The sequence below is a fragment of the Astyanax mexicanus genome, chromosome 2 (genome assembly GCF_023375975.1).
Source record: "Astyanax mexicanus isolate ESR-SI-001 chromosome 2, AstMex3_surface, whole genome shotgun sequence".
NCBI lineage: Eukaryota > Metazoa > Chordata > Actinopteri > Characiformes > Acestrorhamphidae > Astyanax > Astyanax mexicanus.
Window position 1 is genome coordinate 37453189 of NC_064409.1, and position 26932 is coordinate 37480120.

The 26932-nt window shown below is 36.4% G+C and overlaps 1 protein-coding gene across 1 annotated transcript; it reads right to left on the reverse strand.

Annotated features, from left to right (window-relative positions):
• Positions 1-4551: 4551 nt before the first annotated feature.
• itfg2 (integrin alpha FG-GAP repeat containing 2) lies at positions 4552-24682 on the reverse strand. The gene is made up of 12 exons (XM_022671700.2): positions 24304-24682; positions 23593-23688; positions 22682-22723; positions 22399-22564; positions 22152-22291; positions 21107-21255; positions 19780-19874; positions 19559-19612; positions 16853-16944; positions 16587-16704; positions 12647-12820; positions 4552-4698 (listed from the first exon to the last, which is right to left on the reverse strand). Exons 1-12 carry the CDS (start codon positions 24397-24399, stop codon positions 4619-4621), a joined length of 1302 nt encoding a protein of 433 aa, XP_022527421.1. The 5' UTR covers positions 24400-24682; the 3' UTR covers positions 4552-4618.
• Between the last annotated feature and the right edge of the window lie 2250 nt (positions 24683-26932).

Below are 26932 nucleotides of genomic sequence, written 5' to 3' on the forward strand. Positions count from 1 at the left end.
CTGCATGTGGCGTGTCTGACCATTCACAGTCACACAGGAAATGACTCTGACAGGCGTGGCAGGAATGCTGAGCGTTCCTGTCCTCAGTGTGGTCTGCACATATAAGGACAAACAACATCCAGCCCTTCAGCATCCTTTTTGGTCCCAGCAAATTTCAGCATAAATGGCAGTTTGATTTGAAGCGATTGTAAAGGTCACAATAAAACAACAGCATTAGCCTCTGTGCAGTCAGCTTAGCATGACTTGATACATGATATGGCTATTCTATTCCATTATAGGAGCAGAGACGGATGAAGGGAGACTGGTAACAGCAAATTGCTTTTTTCTAATGTTTTTATTCACTGCCTTTAGAGGATCTTTGACAGCAGTGAATGAACCAGTTAAACATACACATTTACATTAGACTAAATGTAGTCAGTCAACCAAGGCATTTTAGGTGTTCTATAGGCTAATTTAGCTATCAAGCAATGGAACACTGCAATAAATAAATAAATAAATAAATAAATACATAAATAAATAAGTAAAATCTTAGCAAGTGAAACTATCTAATTTCAAGCAAATTAATCTTATTTTTTTCTCTGATGGGAATGTTTATCTTACTAAGCATTGTAAGTGTAAGATTATTTTAGATATTTCAGGAATAATGATCCTAATCAGCCTTACTTAAACTTGTCACCTTATTTTAAGTCATTTGAACTAAAAGTAAGCACAAAAGGAAAAAAATGAAGAGTACGCCGGTGTTCGTAGAAGAGACCACTTCAGTTTCTGAATCAGTTTTTTATTCTAATTTTGCTATATATTTTATAAACTAAGGACAACATTTTTACCAAATTCCAAGTAAAAATACTGTTATTTAGAGCAGAAAATGAGAAATGGCTGAAATAACAAAAAAAGACGCAGAGCTTTCAGACCTCAAATAATGCAAAGAAAACAAGTTTATATTCATGAATTTTAAAGATTTCAGAAATCCATATTTGGTGGAATAACCCTGGTTATTAATCAAATTCTTAAAGTATCTTATCATGTTCTCCTCCACCAGTCTGACACACTGCTTTTGGATAACTTCATGCCCCTCCTGGTGCAAAGATTTAAGCAGTTCAGTTTGGTTTGATGGCTTGTGATCATCCATCTTCCTCTTGATTATATTCCAGATTGATTATATTGATTATATTTTCAATTTGGTAAAGTCAAAGGAACTCATTTTTAAGTGGTCACTTATTTTTTCCCAGAGCTGTATGTTGCTACATGAACCTTTTAACCTCTTAACTTTTAGATAAAGGGTAACTCAAACATTGTGAGTAAGAAGGCTAAAGCCATGTTGGGCTAAAGCTAACCAGTTTTTCTCCAATATCGGCTCCCTCGAATACATAGTGAGCTATCTTAGACTAGAAGAAACCACTGTGTAAAAAGTACTTTGTCATGTGAGGAAGCCAGTTCTGGAGAAGAACTTGAGTACAGTGTTAGAATAAAAGCTAATGCTAACTGGCTACAATCTCTTTAGCTAGCCAGCCACTTAGGTGACAGCAAGCCTGTCCAGTATGACTAGGGTATTTTAAATGTTTATTAAACATGATTTTCAGATGCTCAGTCGATTAAATTTAAATAGGAAAACAAAAAACATATAATAATAAATGCAATACGTCTCAATATAGAATGAGATGAATTTTCTTGGTTCCTTTTGTTTTACCAACATAATGTGACGGTCTGGGAGGTTACGAAAGAAATATCCCAATGCTGTTTTGTCAGTGATAAAAAAAAAACTAAGCTATTGTTTAGAGCCCTTGTTATATTTTGTAAATTTAAAATATGTGCATTTCATTTTGAGGCAAAATAACAGGGTTGTAAACAGGCATGTAAACCTGCATCTTGACATTTTTCACCTCAAGCCACATGCTTAATAATTTTTACTCCAAATATCAACTTAATTTACATTCTGTGGCTTGGGTAAATAATGATTAGAAAAGCATATGGGCCATCTTTAGCTCAATCTATTTTATTTTTATTTTTTTTAAGGTTTCTGACATTGTATGGAACATTATTATCTATAAAGCACACAAAGTGTAGATAAAAGTTGTTAGAATTGTAGTTTTTATATGCAGTTTATTGTGTACATCTTGAAGTTTTTAAGACATTCTCTTAAAAAAATAAGTAGTTGTCAATGCTATGACCTTTAAAAAGTAAGATTATATGTATAAACTATATGAAGCTAGATCTCTGCCTAATGCAGACATCATCAAGGGCACACACTCACCTGGGGATTAGAGGGTGTTGCAATATGGGACCCCTGAGAATAATTTCCATACACACAGTCACACACCTGAATGCACTGATGGATTAAATTATAGTCCCCTCTAACAAACACAGGCACCTTTAATACCCAATGTCACCTGAGCTCCAAACCCGCTCGCTCTGTTGCTCTGTCTCCAATGAAACTCCGGCAATAATCAATGTGTCTTCTTCCATTCATACAGCAGAGGACTCCCCTCTTTATAATTCATGAAGCCCTGGCACTCCAGGGCACCAACAGGGACACTGAATACTCCCCTAGGCACATTTATGTTCTGCCAGTTATACGACTCCACTCAACAGCTCCATCACTTACACACCAGAGACTGAGGGTGGCAATATGGCAAAATATTGCAGCAATATTACAGTATGACATTCATAGACCTTTTTACAGCACACGATGTCACACTGTGAAACTCTGTGAATCTGTGGACATTACTTTCATTTATTTCTTTAGAGACAGTCAGCAGCTGTGAGAGTGATAGCACAGCAAATGTGAGGAAAGTGATTAAAAGTTGAGTTTATCTTAACTTTATGCAAATGTGAAGCAGTTTTATATGCTGGCAGGAAATCAGATTGTTCAAAGCTAACAGAGTCTGTTATGTTAATAGGCTAATGCTAATATCAGTGTTGAGAAGAAGGAGAAGAAATTTAGAGAGATTTTTTACATTCACATTTTTTAAGAGTAGTTATTGGACTTTTCTCATCCTTGTGTTTTATCTGATCCAAAAACGAGCCTAGAACCCAGCCTGGACAGCTAAACTTCAACAAAGCATTTAAACACATTGTACTTTACTGTAATGTACAGTACAAAGAAAAAGTATGTGAACCATTTGGGTTTTCATGGTTTAAATTCATAAAATGTGATCTGAAGGTATTGACAAATATATTGTGCCTAAAATAACATAACTACTCAGAAATGTATGATTTATAATTATTCATGTCTTTAGTGAGAACAAACATTGAAACCACTGAAAGCTTGTGAAAAAAATGTGAACCTAATAATGACCTTGAAAAAGCTAATAAGAGTCAAGTGTCAGCCCACCTGGAGTCGTGCTATTTTGCAGGTGTTGACTAGAGCTAATTTCACTGATAAAATGACTTAAACCTTTTGAGTTTGAGTTTTCTCCACACTAGAAGGATTTGCATATTTGAGCCATGCTGCACCACAAAGAGCTTTCAGAGGATCTATAATCGAAAACTGATGATTTACAAGCTGGAAAGGGTTACAAAGTAATTTCAAAGACTTTAGAAATTTACCAGTCTAAAGTAAGTCAAACTACGTAAGTCAAATCTACAAATGGAGACAATTTGGGACTGTAACTACCTTGCCAAGAAGTCAAAATTACCCCAAGAGACTCATCAATGAGGAAAAGAAACAATCGTAAGTGACAGGCGAAGATGAGAAGGTTTCACTGGTACAGGTTATAATCTGTGTTCATGAGTCTACAGTCCGTACAATCATCATCCCCACTGTAAAGTATGGTGGAGGAAACATCATGATTTTGGCCTGCTTTTCAGCATCAGGGTCTGGCTAGCTTACCGTCATTAATGGTAATTTTACAGGATAATGTTAGAGTGTCTGCATGTCAGCTGAAACTCTGTAGAATGATGCAACAGGACAATGACTCAAAACACCGGAGCAAATCCACATCAGAATGGCTTAAGCAAAACAAAATTTGTCTTTTGTAGTGGCCAAGAGCCCTGACCTCAGATGCTACAGATTAACTTTTGAGATTGAGATATACACTTGATGTGTCAAAGGAAAAGGACAAAACTAAAACAGATTTGCCAAAAAGAATGGGCTAAAATTCCTCATTAAAGTCATGCAGGTCTGATGCACAGCTGCAGGAGGTGCCTGGTTGAGGTTCAATGAATGAGTGTGTTCAAGACCTGCAAGATCATATTGCTTTGTGTAACTATTTTAGACTCTGGACTCCACCTTTATTCCATCTGTGCATTAAACACACCCTATGTATTGCAAGCTGCACACATGCCTGGAGCGGTGGGTAGCAATTGCTGTGGTGCCCGGGAAGCAGGACCTTACTCAGGAGCTGATCCAAGGTATTAAATCCATAATGTGTAAATCATATGGTAAATTTTGACAGTTTCGCTGATGATGATTTGGTACCAAGTTGAGGCAAATTTTTATGCATGGGTGTGCATGGAGTAATTGTACGTATATTTGTTTCTCTTATTTGTTGGAAAAGAAATTCATAATGACAAACTGTGAACAGGTGCAATTTTAAAAGCAAAGGCAAAGAGTAAATTAATACAATTTTGTCATTTATTCTACAGTGTATATATGATGGTGTCTGAAAAAAGTCTGGGGTTAATCTGCCTTGTCCTTCTCTGAGTCTCTGTACAGCACATCTCCAATGAGCCTCCGAACAGCATCAGTGTCACTGGGGTCTGCAGATAGAGAAACACACATCACATTATATAAACACACACAATGATCCACCACAACATAATATTGTGCCAGATCAGTAACATATAAATTGCAACTTAATGTCTTTTTCTTTCTCACTTCTTTCGCATTTCTTTTAAGAGATATTCAGGACATTTAGACGTTGATTTAACAGTTTTTCTTTGCAAATTCTTTTTCTCCACATTGACTGTCATTATGAAAAGGAACATCCTGAGCTGCTACATTTTAACCTCATTTCTGTCAAAACGTGTCATCAGGCAGATCTCTCACCATATCCCTGCCAGACAACGGAGATGCGGAGAAAGCAGGTGGCACTGAATGTAATTATCCTTTAAGCTTTAGTCTATATTTGTGTGTGCATGTGTATCCCTGTAATGAAACAAGGTCAGGAAGCTTTCTGTGTATGAATAATACATCCCAATTTCCAAAACAACAAAGCACTTCTACAAGTCACTGTAGATAAGAGCATTTTCTAAATGCTGGGAATTAAATATTAATGTAGAAATTGCTCAGAAGGTTTAATGAGCTTTTATTCTTTCACATATTGCACCAACTCAGACTACTCTTATTAGAATTTTGGGAATTCTACTAAACCCATTTCAGTTTGATGAACAGTTAATTCATGACAAACAGCTACTTAAGGCAGGTGTGATAGATATGGAGATGCACTGAATGTTTGTCAATCAATATTATTCCAGCAAAAATGGCCAAATATAATATGTAAAAACTGAAAATAATAATGGACACTGTGGTAGTGAGGGTTGGGTGGTTAAAAAGTGCCTTGTTTAAATAGCAGGATGTTAGGAAAAGATTCAAATCCATATCAGGTATGAAGCTTCCCAGTCTGTGCTCTTTTAATTGAACACACAAAATAAAAAAAACAATGATGTCATATATACAATATGTACACGTTAGAATGAGGAAGACTGAAAAGTGAAATATGTCTACCACTAAGTTAGATTGTAAAGGTATTATGCACCTAACGCATAACAGGCTACCTCAAGCTGTATGTTCACTCTACAAATATGATGCAGTTACAATAGAACCCATTTAGCCTCTCTTGTTTCCAAGCCCCTATTTGTTCCATCTACACCCTTTATATATCCAGACTAAACCAAAAGGAGCATACACTTATCCCCGGGAAAATCTGAAAAGAACATATAACTCAATCAACTATTTACATAACCAGTAACCAGCTTGGTATCAGTTTACTGATCTGTTACATACTGGCTGTTTTCCTGAAACATAGCTGTACTAGCTGTATAGGGCTAGGATAGCAGCATTCACTGAACTAGCTTAGCCTTGTTTGTGTACCTAAAGACTGCCTTTTCCTATCTCCTTCCTTTTTGTGTTAAATGTGACTTGTATATCCTCCTGCTGAAGTAAAATCATGAGCAGCAGAGCACAGCTGAGGAGGTAAATATGTGACTTGAATACTCGAAGGCTGGAGAAAATTAATCCAAATCCAAAAATGAGGCCTAAGTGTGTGGACATGCCCTCAAAGCAGGTTTAGCCAAATAGTTCATGCCTATTTACATACAATATCCATATACTAACACTGACAGTACAATCGGTCATTTTAATGGGTTCAGTGTCTTTTAACAAGACACTGTGATAGGAAAAAACTGTGCATCACACAACTTTAAAGATTGTGTTTTCACAGCCAAACAACTGACATAAGCCTCCAAACACAATTTTTTTGTGACCAAATACTGAAGAACCATGTCTGCCAGGATGCACAGAATCAAATATTGGAGGAATAATGGTCTAAAGCTCTTTTAACGTTTGGGCTGCTTTGTTCCAGTAATGGAAAATTTAAAACAGAAAAATTCAACAAAAGACAAGGACATTCTTACACTGCTGTGTTTCTGAAAAGCCTCATTTGTAGTTTCAGCAGGAAAACACTCCTGTGAAAAAGTGAGGTATATAAAGAAAATCTTTTGGGGAACTTTGGTGAGTAAGATTTTACTGCCCAGCATCAGGATCAAAACTCCAGACCCTCATTTTAGTGCCTGTGGCAATTGAGGCATCATAGTGAATAACAGCATATAGTCTTTCCAGTGACAGACTATGTTTGATTCCATGGTATGTGTGGAGCAAGCACACCACACTATACTAGTAGCGCAAAACTGCATTTACCAATCTGTAGAACAATATAATTGTATAACATTGTAAGCTGCTCTGGATGTACGTTTTATTGCTTTAGAGTAATATTAACAAATAGTAATCAAATATAAAGAGAAGAAAATAATAATCATTAATTGATGTTCCTTTCTAAATGATCAAAGCAACATACAGTATATCATTTGGGTTGTTTACTGATGCAAAAGAGAAAGGCCTGTAATTTCTTATCTTTCTCCTACTAAAAGTGCAAATATTCAGTGCAAATGAAGCCAGCAGACAGACAGCACTTTTTGGGGTATAATAAATGTGCAGGCACTCTTTGAGTAAGAATAACCTAAAGCCCCTTCATATTTAAAACCTAGAACATTCACCCAGAGATACATTTACTTGTAATTATCATCATTAGTACATGCAGCCCTTAAACTGTAATTTACTGGGATGAAGGCTTTACTTCTTGCCTTGAACATCCAGGCAAATGGGAAATTGGTTATGACCTCAACATGACAGCACAAAAAATTATACTCCTGTCGTTTTTTTTTTTTTTTTCACAAAAACTGACAGTTCAAATGTAAAAAAAACTTTTAAAACTTCTATTTTGCCAGCCCTGATTAATTCATTTTATACTATAGTGGCCAGTAGCATGTAGATTTTTGCTGGTTTACTCTAGAATAGCAAACAAATTTAAAATCAGACCTATATTTAACTCATACAAAATTAAGCAATAAAGCAAAACTGTTCAACTTTTTAGGTTGTAATATAGCCATCTCTATATTTTCCTGTAGTGTCTCATTTAAGCCTTACTGCTAATTTCTGAAGTATTGTTCTACAAACTGTATTCTTAGTATTACTGAGATTTTAACTTCTTATATTGAACCGCAGCACATAATGATTGTTTTTGGTGGGATTTTCAATAGTAAATATAACATTTTGCACATATTACAGTTTAGTAGGTATTGATTAATATAACTTATGTTACATTATACAACATACGTATATTTTTAAACCTCCCCCCTCCAAAAAAAAAAGCACAAATACAATATATATTTTCTTTTTTTTCTTGGTGAGGATTTTAAAAGGTATTAACTGTTATATTTTCAGGTGTAAGCACACACATCTTTCAAATTAAATCTTTCCCCACTTTCAGATTCACATTAACACAGACAGAGAACCAAACCAATCCTGTTTCCTTTAACTCATTTAGACATGGGATGAAGTGACACCATTACACTGGTAATTTCTTACATGGCTGCACTTCATTTGCTGTCTTCAGCAATCAATGAAAGCATCAGCTTCAGCAGACCAACTGTACGGCCATGTGAAAAAATGAAGTCACCCCATAGAAACCTTTGTATTGTTCAGCATATTTAAACATATCAATATTTTCCTTCATTTGAACGATCCTGAGAAACTGAGGTGTTATAACTAAACACATAAAACTCTATGGGCACTGTAGAGCAAGTGAAAAAAGATCACAAAATAAAAATTTAATTGTTTAAATATGTTAAACGAGACGAGAGGTTTTAATGGGGTGTCCCTATGAAATGTCCAATTTAGTCATATGACTGCATATGTAGGATCTGCATACAAAATGCTTATATATTTACTAATATACTAAAAGAAGCGTTTATTGTTTTTCTATTAAAAACTTTTCTTCCCCCACATTAAACAAATATTATTAGCAAGTCTATGGAAGGCCTTTTAATCTGGTGCACCTCATGTATGAATTTTATTAGTCAGGTTGTAAGGAGCAGTAAATCCACTCCACTTAAGTACAGCATTATACAAGAGTTTCAGTTTAGTTCTCTAGCAGGAGAACCATTAGCATTAGTGCTAATCGCGCAAAGCGTCCTGTTTGGCCGTCCAGAGGTCATATCGGCCTGTACCCTGCTGCTAACCCCGGACAGCACTGCTGGTGCACTTTTAGTATTAGTCGCTAACCACAGTGCTAGCTCTGTTGCTGTCAAGAGGCGAGTATATCAGACTCAGGGTTCCTTAGTGTAGCACAGTCGGGTGGCATTACCTGCTAACCGCTAGCAGTTTGCCGCTATGCTTATGCTCCAGCTTTAGTGGAAATCTGTAAAGCTTACTGTAAATAATCTGAAGCGCTTTACTCACTAAAATAAATGGACACACACCGGAAAGAAATCTGTATAGATTAACATCCATTGCTCGTTTGACTTGTCTGACTCACATAATTTTTTTTTTTTTTTTTTTAAGAATCAAAGTTTTGTTTACTTAACTTAGCTTAGCTTGTATGAAAATAGACCAGAAAATAGACATTTATTGATAGTGCGCCTTATAATCTGGTGCGCCTTAAGGTGTGAAAAATACGGTAATTTAAAAAATGTGGACTGTGTTTCTGAAAAATGATATAGTATTGCAAATCAAAATACTGAGATGTTTCGAAATATGTATATTTTCTTATCCTTTTATTTACTGTTTATTTTTGTGTCGTAATTTTTGGGACTACAAAATAAATTGTAGCACTATTACCCAAAAACAATCAAAAACACTCTAACATGAGCTTAAACTAAAGAATGTAATAGAGAAAATACATTAAATAAGTAAAAATGTTTATCTATTAACGAAAGAAAAGATATATTGCGCTTAGGTTGACAGTGTAAAGCTGGCACGTGATTCTATTTATCATGTCTGTTTCCCAGGCATGGACCAGTTACCAGTTACATGATTAACTGCGTCTAATAATAGAAGGTTAACCATTAAGGGAAAAACAGACTAGCACATCCCTCTAAGTCATACTTGCCCTGTTTACTTGCACGACCACTTTCAATTCCAAAACCAGAACAAATACAAGATGTTCTCTGTCCCTGTTCCTCCCTCCAGCCCTCTCTCCAGCCGCAGGCGTTCAGGCCAGCTGCGTCCCATGGCAGGCTGAGGTAATCAAGCTCTGACAATCATGTGGAGATTGAATTATTAACAAGAGCCACAGGAAGTAGCTCTGAATTTTCATTAGGAAATCTCTACATCTCAGCAGTTTCTGAGTTAAAATCCCACCCACTCACCCCCCACTCAGAGCCGTTCAGTACAAAGGATGCTGATTACTTCAAATCTTATACATTTTTCTGCACACTTGCATTAACAGTGTAGAGTAGAACACGACGCAGTTCCTTCCCTCCCACAAAAAAAACTGCTCTTTAATTCTCAAGCTGCCCCATACAGGTAGAGACCATCTGGCACAAACCAGAAGGGGGTGTGGGGGGTGGCTGAACAGTATGAGGCACATGAAACATCCAGTATGTGTCTGACAAACATACACAAGCAAAATCACTCTACTTGGACTGGACGTAATTCTAATGAAAAGGTTAAAAATGTACAGTAGAGTACTGTTTATTTATAAAGATTGACTGTTTTTTGAGTCTCTTGCACTGAAAGCTCTATGCTAACCCCTCTTAATAAACAGTGTATTATCCTTGCCTCAATAACCTAATGCTTCTGGAGCCTGACCTCCTTACTTATGAAAAAGCTCTGTCAGACTCAGTTACCATGTTTAGTTTATAGTTCATTATAAGGTTACTCATTTATTAATAGCTGATAGCTGTTGAGGTCGACCCCAAGTTATCTGTTCTTAAACCAATGCTGCTTCATGGACAAAATAACAGCAAAAATGATGACTCTTTACGTGACTGGTGATACATTAAAAACAGTACTAAACAGAGACAGGGAGGGTCACTATAGATGAAAACATTTTTTTTATCGTGATAAGCAATGTGCTTTTCTTATACTGTGGATATTGTTTGTATTTGAAGACACTGACTAACATATTTTATTATTTAAAGCATAACAACTACTGGATAACTGAACAAAGTACAGCAATTATGTGTCAAAATAAGGACTCATATTATGCTTCATGAAAATGAATCATGATACCATATTTTGTGCTAAATCTTCAACTCAATGCAAAAACTCATAGTGTGCATCATGGAGTTGGGAACTGTCAGGAACACTATGTTAGTAAAGCTATTAGGCATGTGCTGGTAAAAATCTTTTTATATTATATTATGATACTGAGAAATATAACTGATGTAACTGATTGTAATTATTAGAGATTTGTGTGTTTGTGGTTAATCATTTCAGGAATTCTTTTTTTTTTTTTTTTTTTTTAAATAAAAAGAAATCACTTGTGGCACTTCGTGTAATAGTCAACCATCATTAAGTTCTGGAATTCTGTCTAAATCTTTATAGACATCTATAGTATCTTTGTTCTCCAATATACACTAATTTGCCAATACTACTATTACATCCTATGTCTTTTGACATGTTGCATAAAAGATAAAGAATGCTGGACTGTGTGTGTGAGGCCTTGTGCACTGAATCTGGATGTGACACTGTCTCTTGTGTGTTTGCATGGTCAATTTTAGGCAAACGCAGCGGATCACGATCATAACCAACTACTACGCTGTCCACTATAGGCAGTAGTTAGAGATGTATAATAAGGTAGTAGAACGATTTTACTACTGTACTTATGTACTAAAATGCTGTATTTGTATCTCCTGGAGGATTATTTTTTATGTACTTCCACTTTTACTTCACTACATAATTTTTGATAAGATTTAATATTGTACTTATATTGATACATTTTTTTATGTTCTGAATCATTACTTGTTACAATTATAAAAAAGTTAGGAATCATTACAACACCACATTATCACTAAATCCAGAGCAGTAGATGCTCTGCACTGTCACCGGGTTTGATGAAGCTCCTCATCACTGAATAAATCAATTGATTAAGCTGATCTTATAAGAAAACCTCGCTGCTCCCATTCTGCTTTTAGCTCTGACAACTTTCTGTAACAACTACAGAACACAGTACTGTACTTTTACTACTAGAGTAGTACATTTTACAATAAATTACTTGCAATACTTAAGTACAAAAAAAATTATACTTCAGTAATTCTACTTAAAATGTGTAGCTTAAAGGACACTTTAACTTCTACTCAAGTCACTTTTTTGATAAAGCACTTGTACTTTTACTTAAATCCAGCACTCTAAAACGTTTTACATGTCTGGTGGTAATGCCTTCTATGACATATTTCCAGAACACATGTGACACTGTGGATCAAGGAATGTTAAATTCCTGCACAGCTATAGTAGCTATAGTAGTCCCTTCCATTCATTTGGCATCTATAATCAGACCTCATTCAGACTATGATTATTCAAGATGCCTTTGCTGTAAGCATGCTGACCAGTGTCCAGCATCACAAGATAACATCTAAGAGCTTATAGCACTGTGGGCCTGATGTCAACCATAAAGATTTTCATAAATGTACAGCTGTCTCATGACATTTGGCACATTAAGAGTATTTTTATTTTATGCTGTGTGGTTGACCCTTGGTCTGCTAGATAACACATTAAGTTGCATGTAGCACTGCAAAGTTCACTGCTGTTTTCAGAGAACTGCATTTGACTGCCATAAAAACACTGAAGTTGAGTTTAAAATTGAGTTCTTAAAAATTTGCACCATAGAGAGCATTTTCAAAAATCGCTCGTTTCAGTGGAATAAACATACACAGTGTTTATTGTGGATGGGAGGCCAAAACAAAGAAAAGGTCACAGTTTTAAAATATTAAGATATATTTGAATGGGGCGTAAAACCACTGTACTAACATTAAACAAATCTTTGAATCATGAAACATGATTTACAGCTCCTCTGTGTATCTATGAATAATCAGGTAAAACTGCAACTTGTTTGACTAAAATGCAGAGGTTTAAAATGTCCAACAGCAATACTGTGCGAGATTAAATTAATCTTTACCCACATGAATTTGCTGTTTGCTGTTTACTCACCCACTCCTAGTTTGTGAAGCAGATCTGTGTATTCTGGTCTTTCCTCCAGCACTCTCTGCAGGCTGGTGGGCTCCATGCGCTCCAGCTCAACTCGCCAGTACACGTAAATCTTGTGGCTGAAGCTCACGTACACCAGGCATGGGCTATTCCTGCCCTCCTTACAGGCATACTGGCCTACAGCAAGACAGATCATGGGTCAGACAGAACCTCTCAACTTGTAATTTAATCAGTGTTACAAGACTTAAAGGATAAACACTCCCCTCAGTCAAAAAATATTACTACTATGAGCAGATCAGCTACAAACCCTGGATTAAAATACATATCTTCCTATATTTAAGTGGAGAAAAAGAAAAACACTTTTGTGTGTATTTCTGTAATAAAATTCCAGGGTTTACTGTACAGAAACTGAATTTATTAGAGCTAATTCTAAACATGTTAGCATTTTATCCAGCATTTCATCTCCACCCCCAGGAACACTCTTGCAGCAATCACTAATCACAACATTTAAAACATCAGGCATGATGGTAAAAGACTCTGGCAGAAATAGGTCACAGAGACAGCAGCTGGCAGTTACAGACGGCACATCATTGAGTAAAAGTAGTAGTGGGAGTTAATCAGAAACTGCTGAACAGGAAATTAAATTATTAGGATCAAAATAGAAAACGTGTATTTTGTTCTCTGTGTTAATAGTGTCACTTTTTTCTGTTTTTGTATCCAATATTTAATATATATATATATATATATATATATATATTTAACATAAAATTTTCACAATCTTAGCTCCAGTTTTAATTTAGTTTAAGTGAACTCTTTTATATATATATATATTTTTTTTATATATTTCTTAATTTGTTCATGATCACAAAATGATTGTAGACATCCTAAAGCAACATTATGTAGCATTTATAATTCTCAAAATAGCAACTTCAAAGTGATTGTATTTTGACTTGTTTTGTATTAAGGAAAACACTCTGTAGCCCAGCTACTGCACTATGTAACTTAACTGGCGCAAGCAGGAGACCTTCTGTGAGAACTGTGTAATGCGAACTGTAATATTACTCATCTGCATCAGATTAAGTGCCTCATTTATGGTTCTGTATCCCTCAGTTTGTCAACAAATGCATGTGTACAGCTTGTACACAGCTGTAATTTGTATTTACAACAGTGGCGTCAAAGTGAATTACACTGCCCACCTCTAGGGGAGCCCATGTAAAAAAAAAAAAAAAAAAATCCCACATAATATTGCTTTAAGAGATGTCTGATTGATTCAAAGTGGGAGAAAAAAATAGAATTTTTAATGTATTAATTTATTCATTCAGTTTTGGATCAGGTAGAAAGCACCCCAATTTTTACCCTCCGTTTACCAATGAAAAAAAAGTACACAGAAAGTTAATCACAGTCCAGCATTTCCTGTGTACACATGCAGAACAACCAGGCTCTGAGCCTGACTTTTCTCAGAGGGTGTTAAGGGATGTACTGTGAATGCAAATACATAACAGCCTCCAACACACAGCCACATTCATTTTAACTGAGATGAAGGCTGGGCTTCTACATCATTTATAAGCGCTTCCATGTTTTAAGCCCGCCTTGGGAAGTGTGTCCGCATACAGATATGGCATGCTGACTAAATTCTATGCTGCTTATTCTAGGCAAAGCTACAATTATCTATTCACATTTAAGTAGACTGGTGCTGTGAGGATGCCAGTGTTTATTAGATGGCGGAGTATGGAATTAGGCAGTCACTGATGTGTGCTTTAAAGCCCAGACTCTTCTCCTGTGAGTCCCACATCAATCAGCATGAGACCGGAGGCCTGAATAATAATGCGACTCTGCACATACCAATGTAACGGTATAAGAAGTCTCAGCTCTGGCTTTACATGAGCTTATAATGAATTCTAATAAGCATTACAGTAACCTGCCTCTGGAAATTTGCTCCTACATCTAAACCCATGCGCTGGTTTATATTCTTGGTTTTCTTCCCCCCTTTGCTCACAGTCATTTGTTTGATCCTCTTAAAGCAACAATTATATAATCTCTCTCCAAGGTGCACTCATCCTTGTGTAATAATGTACTGGATGGATAGGATGAGAGAATGGAGAGCTGAGCGGGAGAGAGAAATAAAGAAGGAGAGATAGAAAGTAAGTATGAGTCAGGCAGGGGGATGGAAATAAAGGGTAGGGAAAGATTGTTTTTAGTCTCTTAAATCTGTCTGCACTGACATCTAGTGGTGACCCACAGAATCTCAATCTAATTTAAACTATTTTCTAATAACCTAATAATCAGCCACAGTGTTTCTAGTTTAACAAGAACTAGATGCGTATACCTAAAGTTTGGGGTGGGGTTAATTAAATCATTGCCCAGAAAAGAAAACACAGTGGCTTTTTTTTCTACATTTTCCCATTTTCTCCCCAATTTACATAGCCATTACCCAACCCACTCATTAGGACTCCCCCTATCACTAGTGATGCCCCAACACACCAGGAGGGTGAAGACTAGCACATGCCTCCTACAATACATGTGAAGCCAGCCATCGCTTCTTTTTGAACTGCTGATGATGCAGCATTGCCGAGAAGCATCACAGCGCCCTTGGAGGAAAACGCAGCAACCCAGTTCCGATACATCAGCTCACAGGTGTCCTGTGCTGTGGACATCACCCTAATGTGGGGAGAGAGTACCATCTACCCACCCAGAGGGAGCAGGGCCAATTGTGCTCCCTCTGAGCACCGGCAGCTGAGAGAAGTGATAGACAAACACGAAGTAGCACATAGTTGTGAGGTGGAATAAAAATATACATGGTTTAATCAAATAAAAATCTAAACATTATTCAGCTCCTTTACTCTGAAACCCCCAAATAAAATCCAGTGCAATCAATTGCCTTCAGAAATCACTGAATTACTTCAGAAATCCCTTAATAAAAAGAGTCCAGCTGTGTGTAATTTTGAGCATCCCAAGGTGCAAGGTGAAAAAAAGTATTGTACAACTGCAAACCTACAAAGACATTATTGCCCACCCAAACTGACAGATCAAACAAGAAGAGCACTGGTCAGAGAAGCAGCCAAGAGGCCCATGGTCACACTGGAGGAGCTGCAGAAATCCACAGCTCATGTGGGAGAACCTGTCCACAGGACATCTACAAGTTCACAAGTCTGGCCTTTATGAAATAGTGGCAAGAAGAATAATCTGGTACAGACATACCTCAAAACACTTGCAGCTGTAATTGCAGCAAAAGGCAAATGGCAAAGCTACTCGGATTCAAGCCTCTTCTACTTTTACTTCTACTTCTGTCCATGCAGAAGTATATGTGCATGTGTGCGGACCCACATACACAAGCAAACAATCAAAAAAAAAAAATGGACCTTCCCTACAGATTTCCACAAACACTGCATATATATATACAGATTGACAAACACTGCATAAATGTCATATTTGTTATGATAATGTGTGTTTGTTTACTAATACCAAAACATTGCTTGACTACTGAGTGTAATTTTGCTGAATTAAAATGCATTATTTAATTGAATTCTTTAGTTAATGTTTTACGTGTGGTCAGGAGAAGGTGTCAATTTTGTTTATATTTATGGAATTAATTATTTGCTAATTCATTTTGCTCACAGTTCATGAAAGAGGCCCATTGCTTTGGAGGTGAAGTGTAAGTTGTGTATCCATTAGAATCAGTAATTCAGTAATTTATGCTGACATCTCTTCTCCTGTGTGAATAAGTCATAAATTATCCTATTGTCCTGTAGAAAAATGACTTTACCACACCTCTCCAGGTAAAACTAATCCTGTCTAAAGTGTGTTTTCAATTCTAATTATGTAGCTCCGGTGCAAACATTTAAAAGCATTAGACATCAAATATGTCTTGGATGCTCAACTACCACTTTAACTCTTTACTAAACGTTTCAGCATTGAAGTGGGTTAGAAATAGAGGAGGTCATACCAGCACAGAAGGCATTCACATTCTCATCAAACTGGAAGCGAACCACCATGCGGTTATGGTCGATGATGTAAGTCTGGCCATCCCAGGCACATGCCACAACCTCCTCTCTCCCATCACCCTAAAATACACACACACACACACACAGTCTACTAAAACACCTACAAAAACAGCTGTGCATGTTCAAATATAACAGATAAAGCCACTGAAATAATTAAATATTGAGAGAAACTAGAGTGCTGAAGTAGGTACTACACTGGCCTACTTACAGTTACATCCAGTTTCTGCAGGGCAAATAGCTGGTGATCCACCTGCACAGACCACAGCAGCTGCTCAGAACTGTCCATGAGCTTCAGAGTACCTGTAACAACAAACAAAAACAACAAAAAACAAACAAACAAACAAACAAATATTATACATGATATCACGTAGAAACCAGTGAGAGCTTGAAGTTACAGGGGTTGGACAATAAAACTGAAACACCTGTCATTTTAGTGTGGGAGGTTTCATGGCTAAATTGGAGCAGCCTGGTGGCCAATCTTCATTATTTGCACATTGCTGCAGTAAGAGCAGAGTGTGAAGGTTCAATTAGCAGTGTAAGAGCACAGTTTTGCTCAAAATATTGCAATACACACAACAATAGGGGTGACATACCAGAGTTCAAAAGAGGACAAATTGTTGGTGCACGTCTTGCTGGCGCATCTGTGACCAAGACAGCAAGTCTTTGTAATGTATCAAGAGCCACGGTATCCAGGGTAATGTCAGCATACCACCAAGAAGGACCAACCACATCCAACAGGATTAACTGTGGACGCTGTAAGAGGAAGCTGTCTGAAAGGGATGTTCGGGTGCTAACCCGGATTGTATCCAAAAAAACATAAAACCACGGCTGCCCAAATCACGTCAGAATTCAATATGCACTTCAACTCTCCAGTTTTCACCTGAAATGTCTGTCGGGACAACAAATTATTATGCTCTAAATCTAGGTGTTTCTAAATCTAAATCAGTTTCATTGTCCAACCCCTGTATATCTTTATGAGCAGAATGTAAGGGGATTTGGGAGGGGTTACTCCTGTTATTTTGCTCCGCTTCCTTTGATTCGTTGACCCTCAGGAGAGGGAGCTTCAGAGAAGCAGCTTTCAGCACAGAGAAGGCAGTGTGAGTCTCATCACACACCTGAGCCCAGACTACACTCAACACATCACACAACACACGGGAGAGAGGCAGAGCACGGGCAGGAGGACAATGTGCACTTTGTTTCACTCACACGTACACAAAACTACAGATGCATTCATCCGTAGCTTTCAGTTCATACTGTAATCCAGTCTGTTTTAACACATGTTCTGTGAGGTGTATAATTTGTGACAAACAGTGTTCATGAAAATGTGCCTTTATTTTGTCTTTTAAATATTGGCGAAGAAATAAAATGCCTAATTTTAACTAGTAGTGATGCATTTCTTCAACATACACCAATTTCCCTTTCAGTTATTTAATCACTAGATTTTATGTTTTATATTTTTGCCATTTAAACTCCTCAGGTCCAGTCAATAACTGAAAATGATACAAATTCCTGAGTACAAAATGCTGCAGTAAACTGCCAACGGGCCTTTATGGAAAACAAATAAACTAAAGCTTAAAAAAATAATAATATATATTAGTATAATGTCAAATTATATTTTTATAAAAATCCTATATTGTTTAAAAAAGAGCAAACAATTACGCAAACAATTCATTGGTTAACTGCTTACCAATACTGGGCCAAATGGCACTGCTACTGGACTACTAAAAAGAGGGGTGTTCTAAAACATTTGCCCTGTAGTGTAGCTTAAGTTTTGAGGGGTTTAATGTGAAATTTGAATAGGATTGCTAACAACAGTGCTCACTTAGAAACTAGCCATTTAAAACATTGGCAGTAAAAAAAATCTATGTATTATGTAAAAAACAAACAAACAAACGAACAAAAAAACAGTCCAAATCTCACATCTGGAGTCTGGTCTCTGGGCTCCTAGTACAGAATCGTGAATTGCTTATTACATTTTTTTAATTCTTTGCTTATCTTGATAGGGAATTGCTATGGTATTTATTAAATTCAATTATTATTATTATTATTATTATTATTATTATTATTATTATTATTATTATTATTATTATTATCACTAGTAGTAGTATATATTTCTTTATATATTTGATTATTTTCATTATTCTATATTTAGAGCACTGGGTAACTGGGTTCACTAAGCGGCCACTGTTGGGCCCTGGAGTATCACTGTGTGCACTGATGTGTATGTGTGTGTTATCTGAGCGCACATTTCAATGCACTGCACCTCATTCTCCCTGTGTCCAACATAAATGGTGAACATGGTTGTGTTTGTCTCTTGTTTTAAAATAAGATGCATTACAGCTTTGCTATTAGCATTACATGATTTTTCTGGATACTAAATATCACATTCATTGCAACCCCTGTTTTCCATCATCAGGGTATAGGTTGGTAAATTACCCTAAAATTAACAAAGTTACTTTGTTTTTATTTCAACTTTTATCCTTGCAAAAAAAAGTCTAACCCCCCATATAAAAACATCAAACAAACGTACTAATATTCAACTAAAATATGCAAAGAAACTGTCCAAAAATCTGTTTGGACATTTGCACAGCTCATTAGCCATATTATTAAAGTAAGAGCTCTTTCAAACAATGCTTATGTTGCTAAAAGTGACTGAATGCAGAAAGGCTACTAGTTAGCAACAAATAAATGACCTTGTGCTCACCAGCTGCTAACAGCATCTACCTGATGTCAGCTATCCTAACATGCAAATTAAAGCTTCTTACTTTTTGTTTCCTAAGTCTCAACTGAGCTCAGTTCAGTCTAAAATGTACCACAACCTGCTTGACATTAAGTTGTTAAAACTCATGGCATGAAATGAGTTGATTTGAAAGGGGGTTTTATGAGAGCTAGCTAGATAACAAATCCCACTCACCATCTAAAGTGCAGAGAGCAAATAATCCTCCTTTAGAGTCGTCTTCCTTCGATCCTGCAGAATCAGAGAGCACAGATCAGCTCACAAATTCACCATTTTCACATACAACTGCAGATTACATTACAAGTGTGTAAATATGAACTGCTTATTTGTATGTGTATGTGTACCAGACAAATATCTGTTGTGTGTGTGTATGAGAGAGCAGAAGTGCAGTAGGTAACCTCTGCTGATGCTGCCTATCAAATGGGTGGACACGTTCTTGTTGTGGATGCGGCCGGTGGTCAAGTGAAGAATAAGGTCTCTTGAGGGCCCTTCACTGTGACAGGAGCAATGCACACACACACACACACACACACACACACATACACACACTTCTAAAAAAGCTTTCTTAAAAAAGCAACAACAAAATACAGACTTCCTACAAAGCATGTGGGAACAAGCAATGAGTCTAACTTTAAGTCAAAAGATTATATCTTAAACAATGACGTGCATGCACACCTAAGTTTAATCTAATCACTGATACATTTAATCTTTACATATCTAATTCAAGCATGGTCAATTACTGTATTCATTATTGTGCAGATTATGCGCAGACCTTCTCCTTCTCTGATTTTGAAAACTGAGGTTAATTTTACCACAGTTTCAAGGTTCAGAGGCTTTCAATGAATGATAAATGTCATGATAAAGACATTCCAGATGCATTAGGAAGCATCAACCCAAGTCATAAGCCTGTAAACTAGCAACAATGAATAAAAACAGTCAACATTAACTATAGTTTCACATATTCTGGAGCAGAGGTTGGTGATATGGCCCTAAAATAATATCATGATAGTTCATGGTATTTTCGCGATAACGATACTCTTTGCGATATCACAAAACACTGAATTAAAAAAAAAAAAAAAAAAAAAAAAAAAAATATATATATATATATATATATATATATATATATATATATATATATATTTTAAGAATACACTACTGCAACAACATGAATTTTAATTTTATTATTGCATATGATATGATATAGCGCACACCCCTAACTGAGATGATTTTATCAGATTTGAAACAGAAGTCAATGATCTAGAATGTCATGATAATAATAATGCACTCCATATATCTCCATATATCCAGGCTTAAAATAAAATAAATGATACTGGACATATATGATCTGTCTCTAGTAGACATATAACGGAAAATGCATATAATGGAACAGCTTAAAAAAAAAAAAAAAAGCAAAAAAGTAGTACCCTGATGTGATAATTAGGGATGGGTGATATGGCTGATATTTTAGGGTATAATATTGTTCACGATATTAAAAAATGTTGACAATATTATTTACACACGATATGATAGGGCACACCTCTATTCTGGAGCATGGTTGTATTTCATGTGATCATGAAAAAACTAAGAAGTCTAAGCATTTCTGCATGATCATGCACCAGCAGGTGGAGAAAAAAAAATGAACAGGTAATATCACTCTCCCTCTCACTAACCCAAGTTTCACTAAAAAGCCCCAGAAAAGAAGGTAATTAGGTTGTGTTTTCTCACCTTGAAGAGGCAGCTGAGGCATCCTCTCCCGGTCCTGCAGCACCCTCTTGTGTCCAAGAGCAGAGCAGGTTAGCATAGCCACAGCCAGGCTGTGACACCATGAGTTCAGGCAGGCCCTCTGGACCTGGATTTACTGATAAACTGTCCACCTGCAAAAATAAGGCTGTACCTTTCAGAATTTGTTATCTTTCAGCTTTGCATTCAGTTACAGATACTTTTTACTCTATTTTTTATAGTGCTAAGCCAAGTCAGCCCTAAGACTAAAATTCAAACTAATTTATACAGGGCTTTTTACGACAAATGTTGTCACAAAGCAGCTTTACAGAGATATGGGTCCAAGCCTCTTATTATGAGGGGACCACGGTGATGGTGGCAACACCGGCAAGGAAAAACTCACATTAAGAGGAAGAAACCTTGGGAGGAACCAAGATTCAGTAAGAGGAACCCATCCCCCTCATTTATCATATTATTGTTAAATAATATCACAAAAACAACTGTGCAGATAGATAATGGGAGCTATAGACAACATAGGCATAGGTTTAGGTTATGAGTGTGAGGAGGTGCTGGGCACATGCTCAGTGTTAATGTTTTAAAGTCCAGGCAGTTTAAGCATCCATATGTACAGCCATACAGTAGTAACTACTTTTTGTGGACAATATATTAACTGCAATAAGTGATACTGTTGTCATTTTATTACCATTATGGTCCACTAATATATTAATAAAATAGTAGTGAAATTATTACATAACACCATTTTAAGTAGAGCACTTAATTATTTACTAATACCTAATAATAATAACAACAACCAACTAAAAATAGTTATGTACGTTTTTTAGGCTATTCACACTGTTGTCCACTGAATGTCCTATTAAGTGCCTCCAGTCACACCGGAGGTCTCGTCTATATATATTGTATGAGAAACCCAATATACACTAATCTTGCTTAAACTGTAGGGTTTAAAGGAATGCTTCATATTTCACTTTAAAGATAGTTTTGGAGGTCTGTACCTTTTACACAGCGACAAAAAATCATGCCCAAACTGCACCTGTCCTTCCAGAAGCCACTTCTTTAGAAAGACCAACTGACCACCACTCAGGTCAGAGGAATCTGTGGACTCCTCCCACCGGAACGCTCGCACCACCCGGTCTGTGTAACCCACCACAAGCTCACTGCGTCCATCACCATCTAACACACCCAGGCAAACACACAGGTCAGTCAGCTCACATATCAGTCTATATAGAAGTACTTCAAAATAATAACTGTAATGAGTACAGTAGTGAACGTGTCCTTACCAATATCACTGATCAGCATGACTTTGGTGTTGGCAGGGATGTGCTGAGTAAAGCAAGGTTTCTGCTCATCCACATCTGTCTGACTGGAGGAATCAGCTTTAGCTGCAGCAGCAGCGATATCGAAAAGGTGAAACCATCCTTCTGCACCTACTGCCACCACAAGGTTCTACCACACACAACATAGCAGTTTATGCATGATGGGAGTAAGACAACAATAAGCTTGTGTCTTATTATTGAGGTAAAGACTAAAAGAGGACAATTTCCTCAATTCCCACTAACTTACCTTGCCTTTATTGCAGATGTCTCCTACTCCAACACAGGTTAGCTAGAAAGAAAATAGAACAAAAAAAAAAGTCATAACATTGCTTGTGATAATAGCTAGTATGACCTTTCATTACAAAAAAAAAGACAAAATTCACTTCAAGAGAAAAATCAGTAATTACCCAAACTAAAGTGCTTAAGTTTCCTAAAGTGCATGTAGTCAGTAATTAATTGGTCCACAGAATTGATACAGTACCTATAAAAAAAAATCTTCATACCGCTTTGAAACAATCACTTTTTTTTTTAGTCTTAAAACCTGAAATTAAAACTCACAACAAAGAAATGTTTCTCCAGTTTTATTTACATACTTTGCCTTACAACATTTATTCTACCAGCTTTGCACATCTGGATTGGGGAATATTTGCCCATTGTTTCTTGTAGAATTGTTCAAATTTCGTCGTAACTGACAACGCACTGTTCTCTTCAAGTCCTTTCATAAAAATTCTATTGGATTTTGGTCAGGGCTCCGACTGAAGGACATTTACAATATTATCCTTAAGCCAATGCTTTGTTTTTTGGGGAGTTCTTTCTTGCCACCTGGCCATACAGGCCAGCTTTGTGTATTTTAAGGAAGAGGGTTATAATGTGCAAATACACCTGGAAAAAAGACATAATATCTTTTCATTTTCAGGGTATAATGTGACAAAAGGCAAGGATTTTAATAGGGTTTGAAGATTTTTTGTAAAATGTATATATACTGGAAATGTATATGCCTATACTGGAAACCATATTAATTGTAACTAAAAGACTTCAGTTAGACATCTATTTGGTACTGTGCTTTCATTATTGATGGTCAGGACACGCATTTACAGTAATGTTACAGTAATCTTGATAGGGTTCAGGAATATTAACATCATCAACGGAAATACTTACCATTCCCACACAGGTTCTGGTCATCCAGGGCTTGGATTCATCATTCTTATAGATGTAGAGCTTCCCACTAGTGTCACCAACCACAAGCTCATTCAACTAAAGGACAGGATTAAAGGGTTTGATGTACATAATTAATGCAATGGTAGGAAACTAAAAAAAACATTAACAGATAGCAAAAACAAAACAAAAGTAAGCCTTTAATATAATTAATATTAAAGGTAGGACGTTAAAATATTAGTAGTATTGTGTATATGACAATTAGATCAGCAGGACAGTATTACATAACGCACAATAGCAAGTAGTTTATTAAATGATGACACTATACGTTTAAAGTTTGGGCCCCACTGTATGTTAGGATGTCAAAGAAGTGTTATAAAGTGGAATAAACTGGAATTAAACATGTGCCTACTCAGAATCTCAAATTAAGAATGGAGCATAAAATAGTAAGACTATACATCAAATCTTACATTAATTAACTTTACAGCCAGATTGTTCACAGCATTAACAGTTTATTTACACCAGTATCACACAGTTTTAATGCTCCAGAGGATGAGTAAGGGTCATTTGTAATACTGTAGAGGGCAGTGTAAATGAGTGAGTATTTAGTCAGTATTATAATATCAGGCAGAGCATTATTATTATCTCTCCTTTGCTGGGAGACAGAGAGGAGCAGCAGCAGAGGCTCAGTAAGCTGTGTGTTCTCTCACTCACCGAGTCATTATCCGCGTCTCCGAGACAAATAGCGTGCGGGAACAGAGTGCCCGTGAAGTCCAGACACACCCGCTGAACAAAACTCAGAGAGCGCATCCCTCCAACTCCAACCAGACTAACTAACTAAAACCAGATAATAAACAGAGAGAGAGAGAGAAATGTTTCTATCTCTCCATCCTTAACTCAACTCTTACAGTCTCTCTCAGAGTCTCTCAGAGCTCCAGACTCACAGAACAGCCACTCACACTAACACTGCGTGAGACCCACACACACACACGCGCACTTTATTATTTACTGTTACACAGAGTAACTAACACACAGCACTACACACTGCACACAGTCGGCTGCTGTAAACACAGCTATGGTGTGACTACACTGACATTCGTCATTGTTTTCAAAATAAAAGTCCCTGACCCTTGCATGCAAAAACGTACGGAAGATATACCCTGAACGGATATAAGAGGATAAAATGACATGGGATTTTACATAGCTGAAAAAATTCTGCTTGTAAAATCACTCGACTCATGCGTTTTAAGGGAAAGTGAGGGTCATCTGTGTTTTTTTTTTCTTTTTTAAATGAGTAGTAATTAACGAAAAAGGAAAAATCAGGTAAGTACCCACTCTGGCCTGTAGATGGAACCAACATGCTATTCGCTATTCCTTCCCCTACCACAAAAATCTAGTCATTTTCAAGCAGGAATTTAAAATGTAAAATGTATTTTTCTCCCTCATGTCCTTTCTGGGTAAAACAAATAAATTAATAATACATTACTTAACAAGTTACGTTACTTAACATACCTAGATACAGCTTAGTGGAATAATTCAGAAAATAAATATATTTATTTGATAATTAATAATAAGCTCACTAGCTAGAAGGTATAGCTTAGATCTAAAAATAAATAAATAAATTGTAAAAAAAAATCGGCTAATTTTACAAAAAATCTAGTAATTTAAGCAGGAATTTAAAGTGTAGTGCCCCCCCCCCCCCCCTCATGTCCTTTCGGGGTCTCCGTAAATACGGTACAACAAATAAATTAATGATAAATTACTTAACAAGAAGACGATGCAGCGTAGTGGAATAATACAGAAAATAACTACAACTAAATATCTTTGTTCCTAATTTGATTATTAATAATGAGATCATGAGCTGGAACATGTAGCTTTAGCACAAGATATACCTAAAAAAAATCCCTTTCAGTACAAAATACAAAATAAAACTATACAAACATATTTCACAATGATAAAAAGCTGTACAGTGTGTCTAGAGATCCACCTTATTGCAGAATAGAAGAAAATATGAACTGGCTGGATCTCCTGAAAGGCCTAATCCAAGTTTGGGATCCCTCAATGTAGTTACATACTCATGACTGACCTCCAGGTGGCGGTACATGACCATTCAAGTTTTTCTTCATTCATGAAGGCTGTGAATGCTACAATACTACGTTTCCCAGCTCCTCACAGGTAATGCAACTAAATATATATATATATATATATATATATATATATATATATATATATATATATATATATATATAAAAAAAAACAGATTTTTTTCCTGCATTACACATTCATGTTCAGAAAGACTTGATCAGCAGATATCAGAATAACTCAGGTATAAGGAAAACATATGCTAGTTATAATGTAAAAAAATGTTTAATTTACAGTGTACTAGAACAGGTTGCTCCACTTAAACATTAGCTTTTGCCTTAAGCTCTGTAGCTCATAAATATCCCACCTGTCATTGAGCACAGTTTTGAACTTATAGTTGGTGCAACGTGCCAAAGACTGCAGCTGGTAACACTGTAAGAAAATATTGCATTAGAAGAGGGTCAACATAACTCAAAGAAGGTAAAGCTATTATAGAGCTGTTTGTTTACAATCTAATAGTTTTAAGAAATGTTTAAATTATTTTTATTCAGGTACACAAAATACAAAATATATATGGACAAATTAGAAACCATCAAACTAAAGTAGATTTGGGTAGTGATTTTTTTTTTGGTGCTGGGTCAAAGGTCATTTCTGTTGTTTCTCTGAGGCTGTGCCAGAAATGCAAGGCATTATTGGAGGAAATGCTAACAGCTAATGACAACACAGCTGAATGTTGAATGTGCTCATGTCTAGCAGTGAACTGTTTTTACTACAAAGTCAGGACTTCTAGTTTTATTTTGATTTGGATACATAGGCCCAAATTCATTTCACCCCTTGGCCCTACCACTTATATTACCCCTATTCCTCCGGTTTGTGTGTGCACGACAGGGGGTAGAGGTGTCCTGATTGTTGTTAGGCTGGAGGGGTAAGGGGAAAGGACAGGGCTTCTTAGCCCTTTATAAGGAGATTTTTCAAAGGCGAAATCACTTTTTATTACAGAAATTGTGTACACATTATATATGTTATCAGATACATGTTATTGCCAAAAGTATTCATTCACCCATTGTTGTCACACTGTTGTTGTTTGATCATTCTCTAATCAGTTCACTCTGTAGCACATGCTATGTAAAAAGAGCAATTACTCTCGTAATACCTCTAACATACAAACTATTTTAACCTCATTTCCTTCTTCCCCTTCTTTCATTCTTTATCTCACTATTTACCTCTGGCCTCCTTTAGGCCCTGTCTAAAAATGTCTTTT

Bases quoted from the DNA above. Each gene is read 5' to 3' on its own strand.
- itfg2 (XM_022671700.2), bottom strand. From the start codon at position 24,399: ATGCGCTCTCTGAGTTTTGTTCAGCGGGTGTGTCTGGACTTCACGGGC. The intron at 23,689-24,303 runs GTGAGTGAGAGA...CCTGTCCTTTAG, and splicing joins GAGACGCGGATAATGACTCG to TTGAATGAGCTTGTGGTTGG. The intron at 12,821-16,586 runs GTATGACCTCCT...GTCTTGCTGTAG, and splicing joins TGTGAATGCCTTCTGTGCTG to GCCAGTATGCCTGTAAGGAG.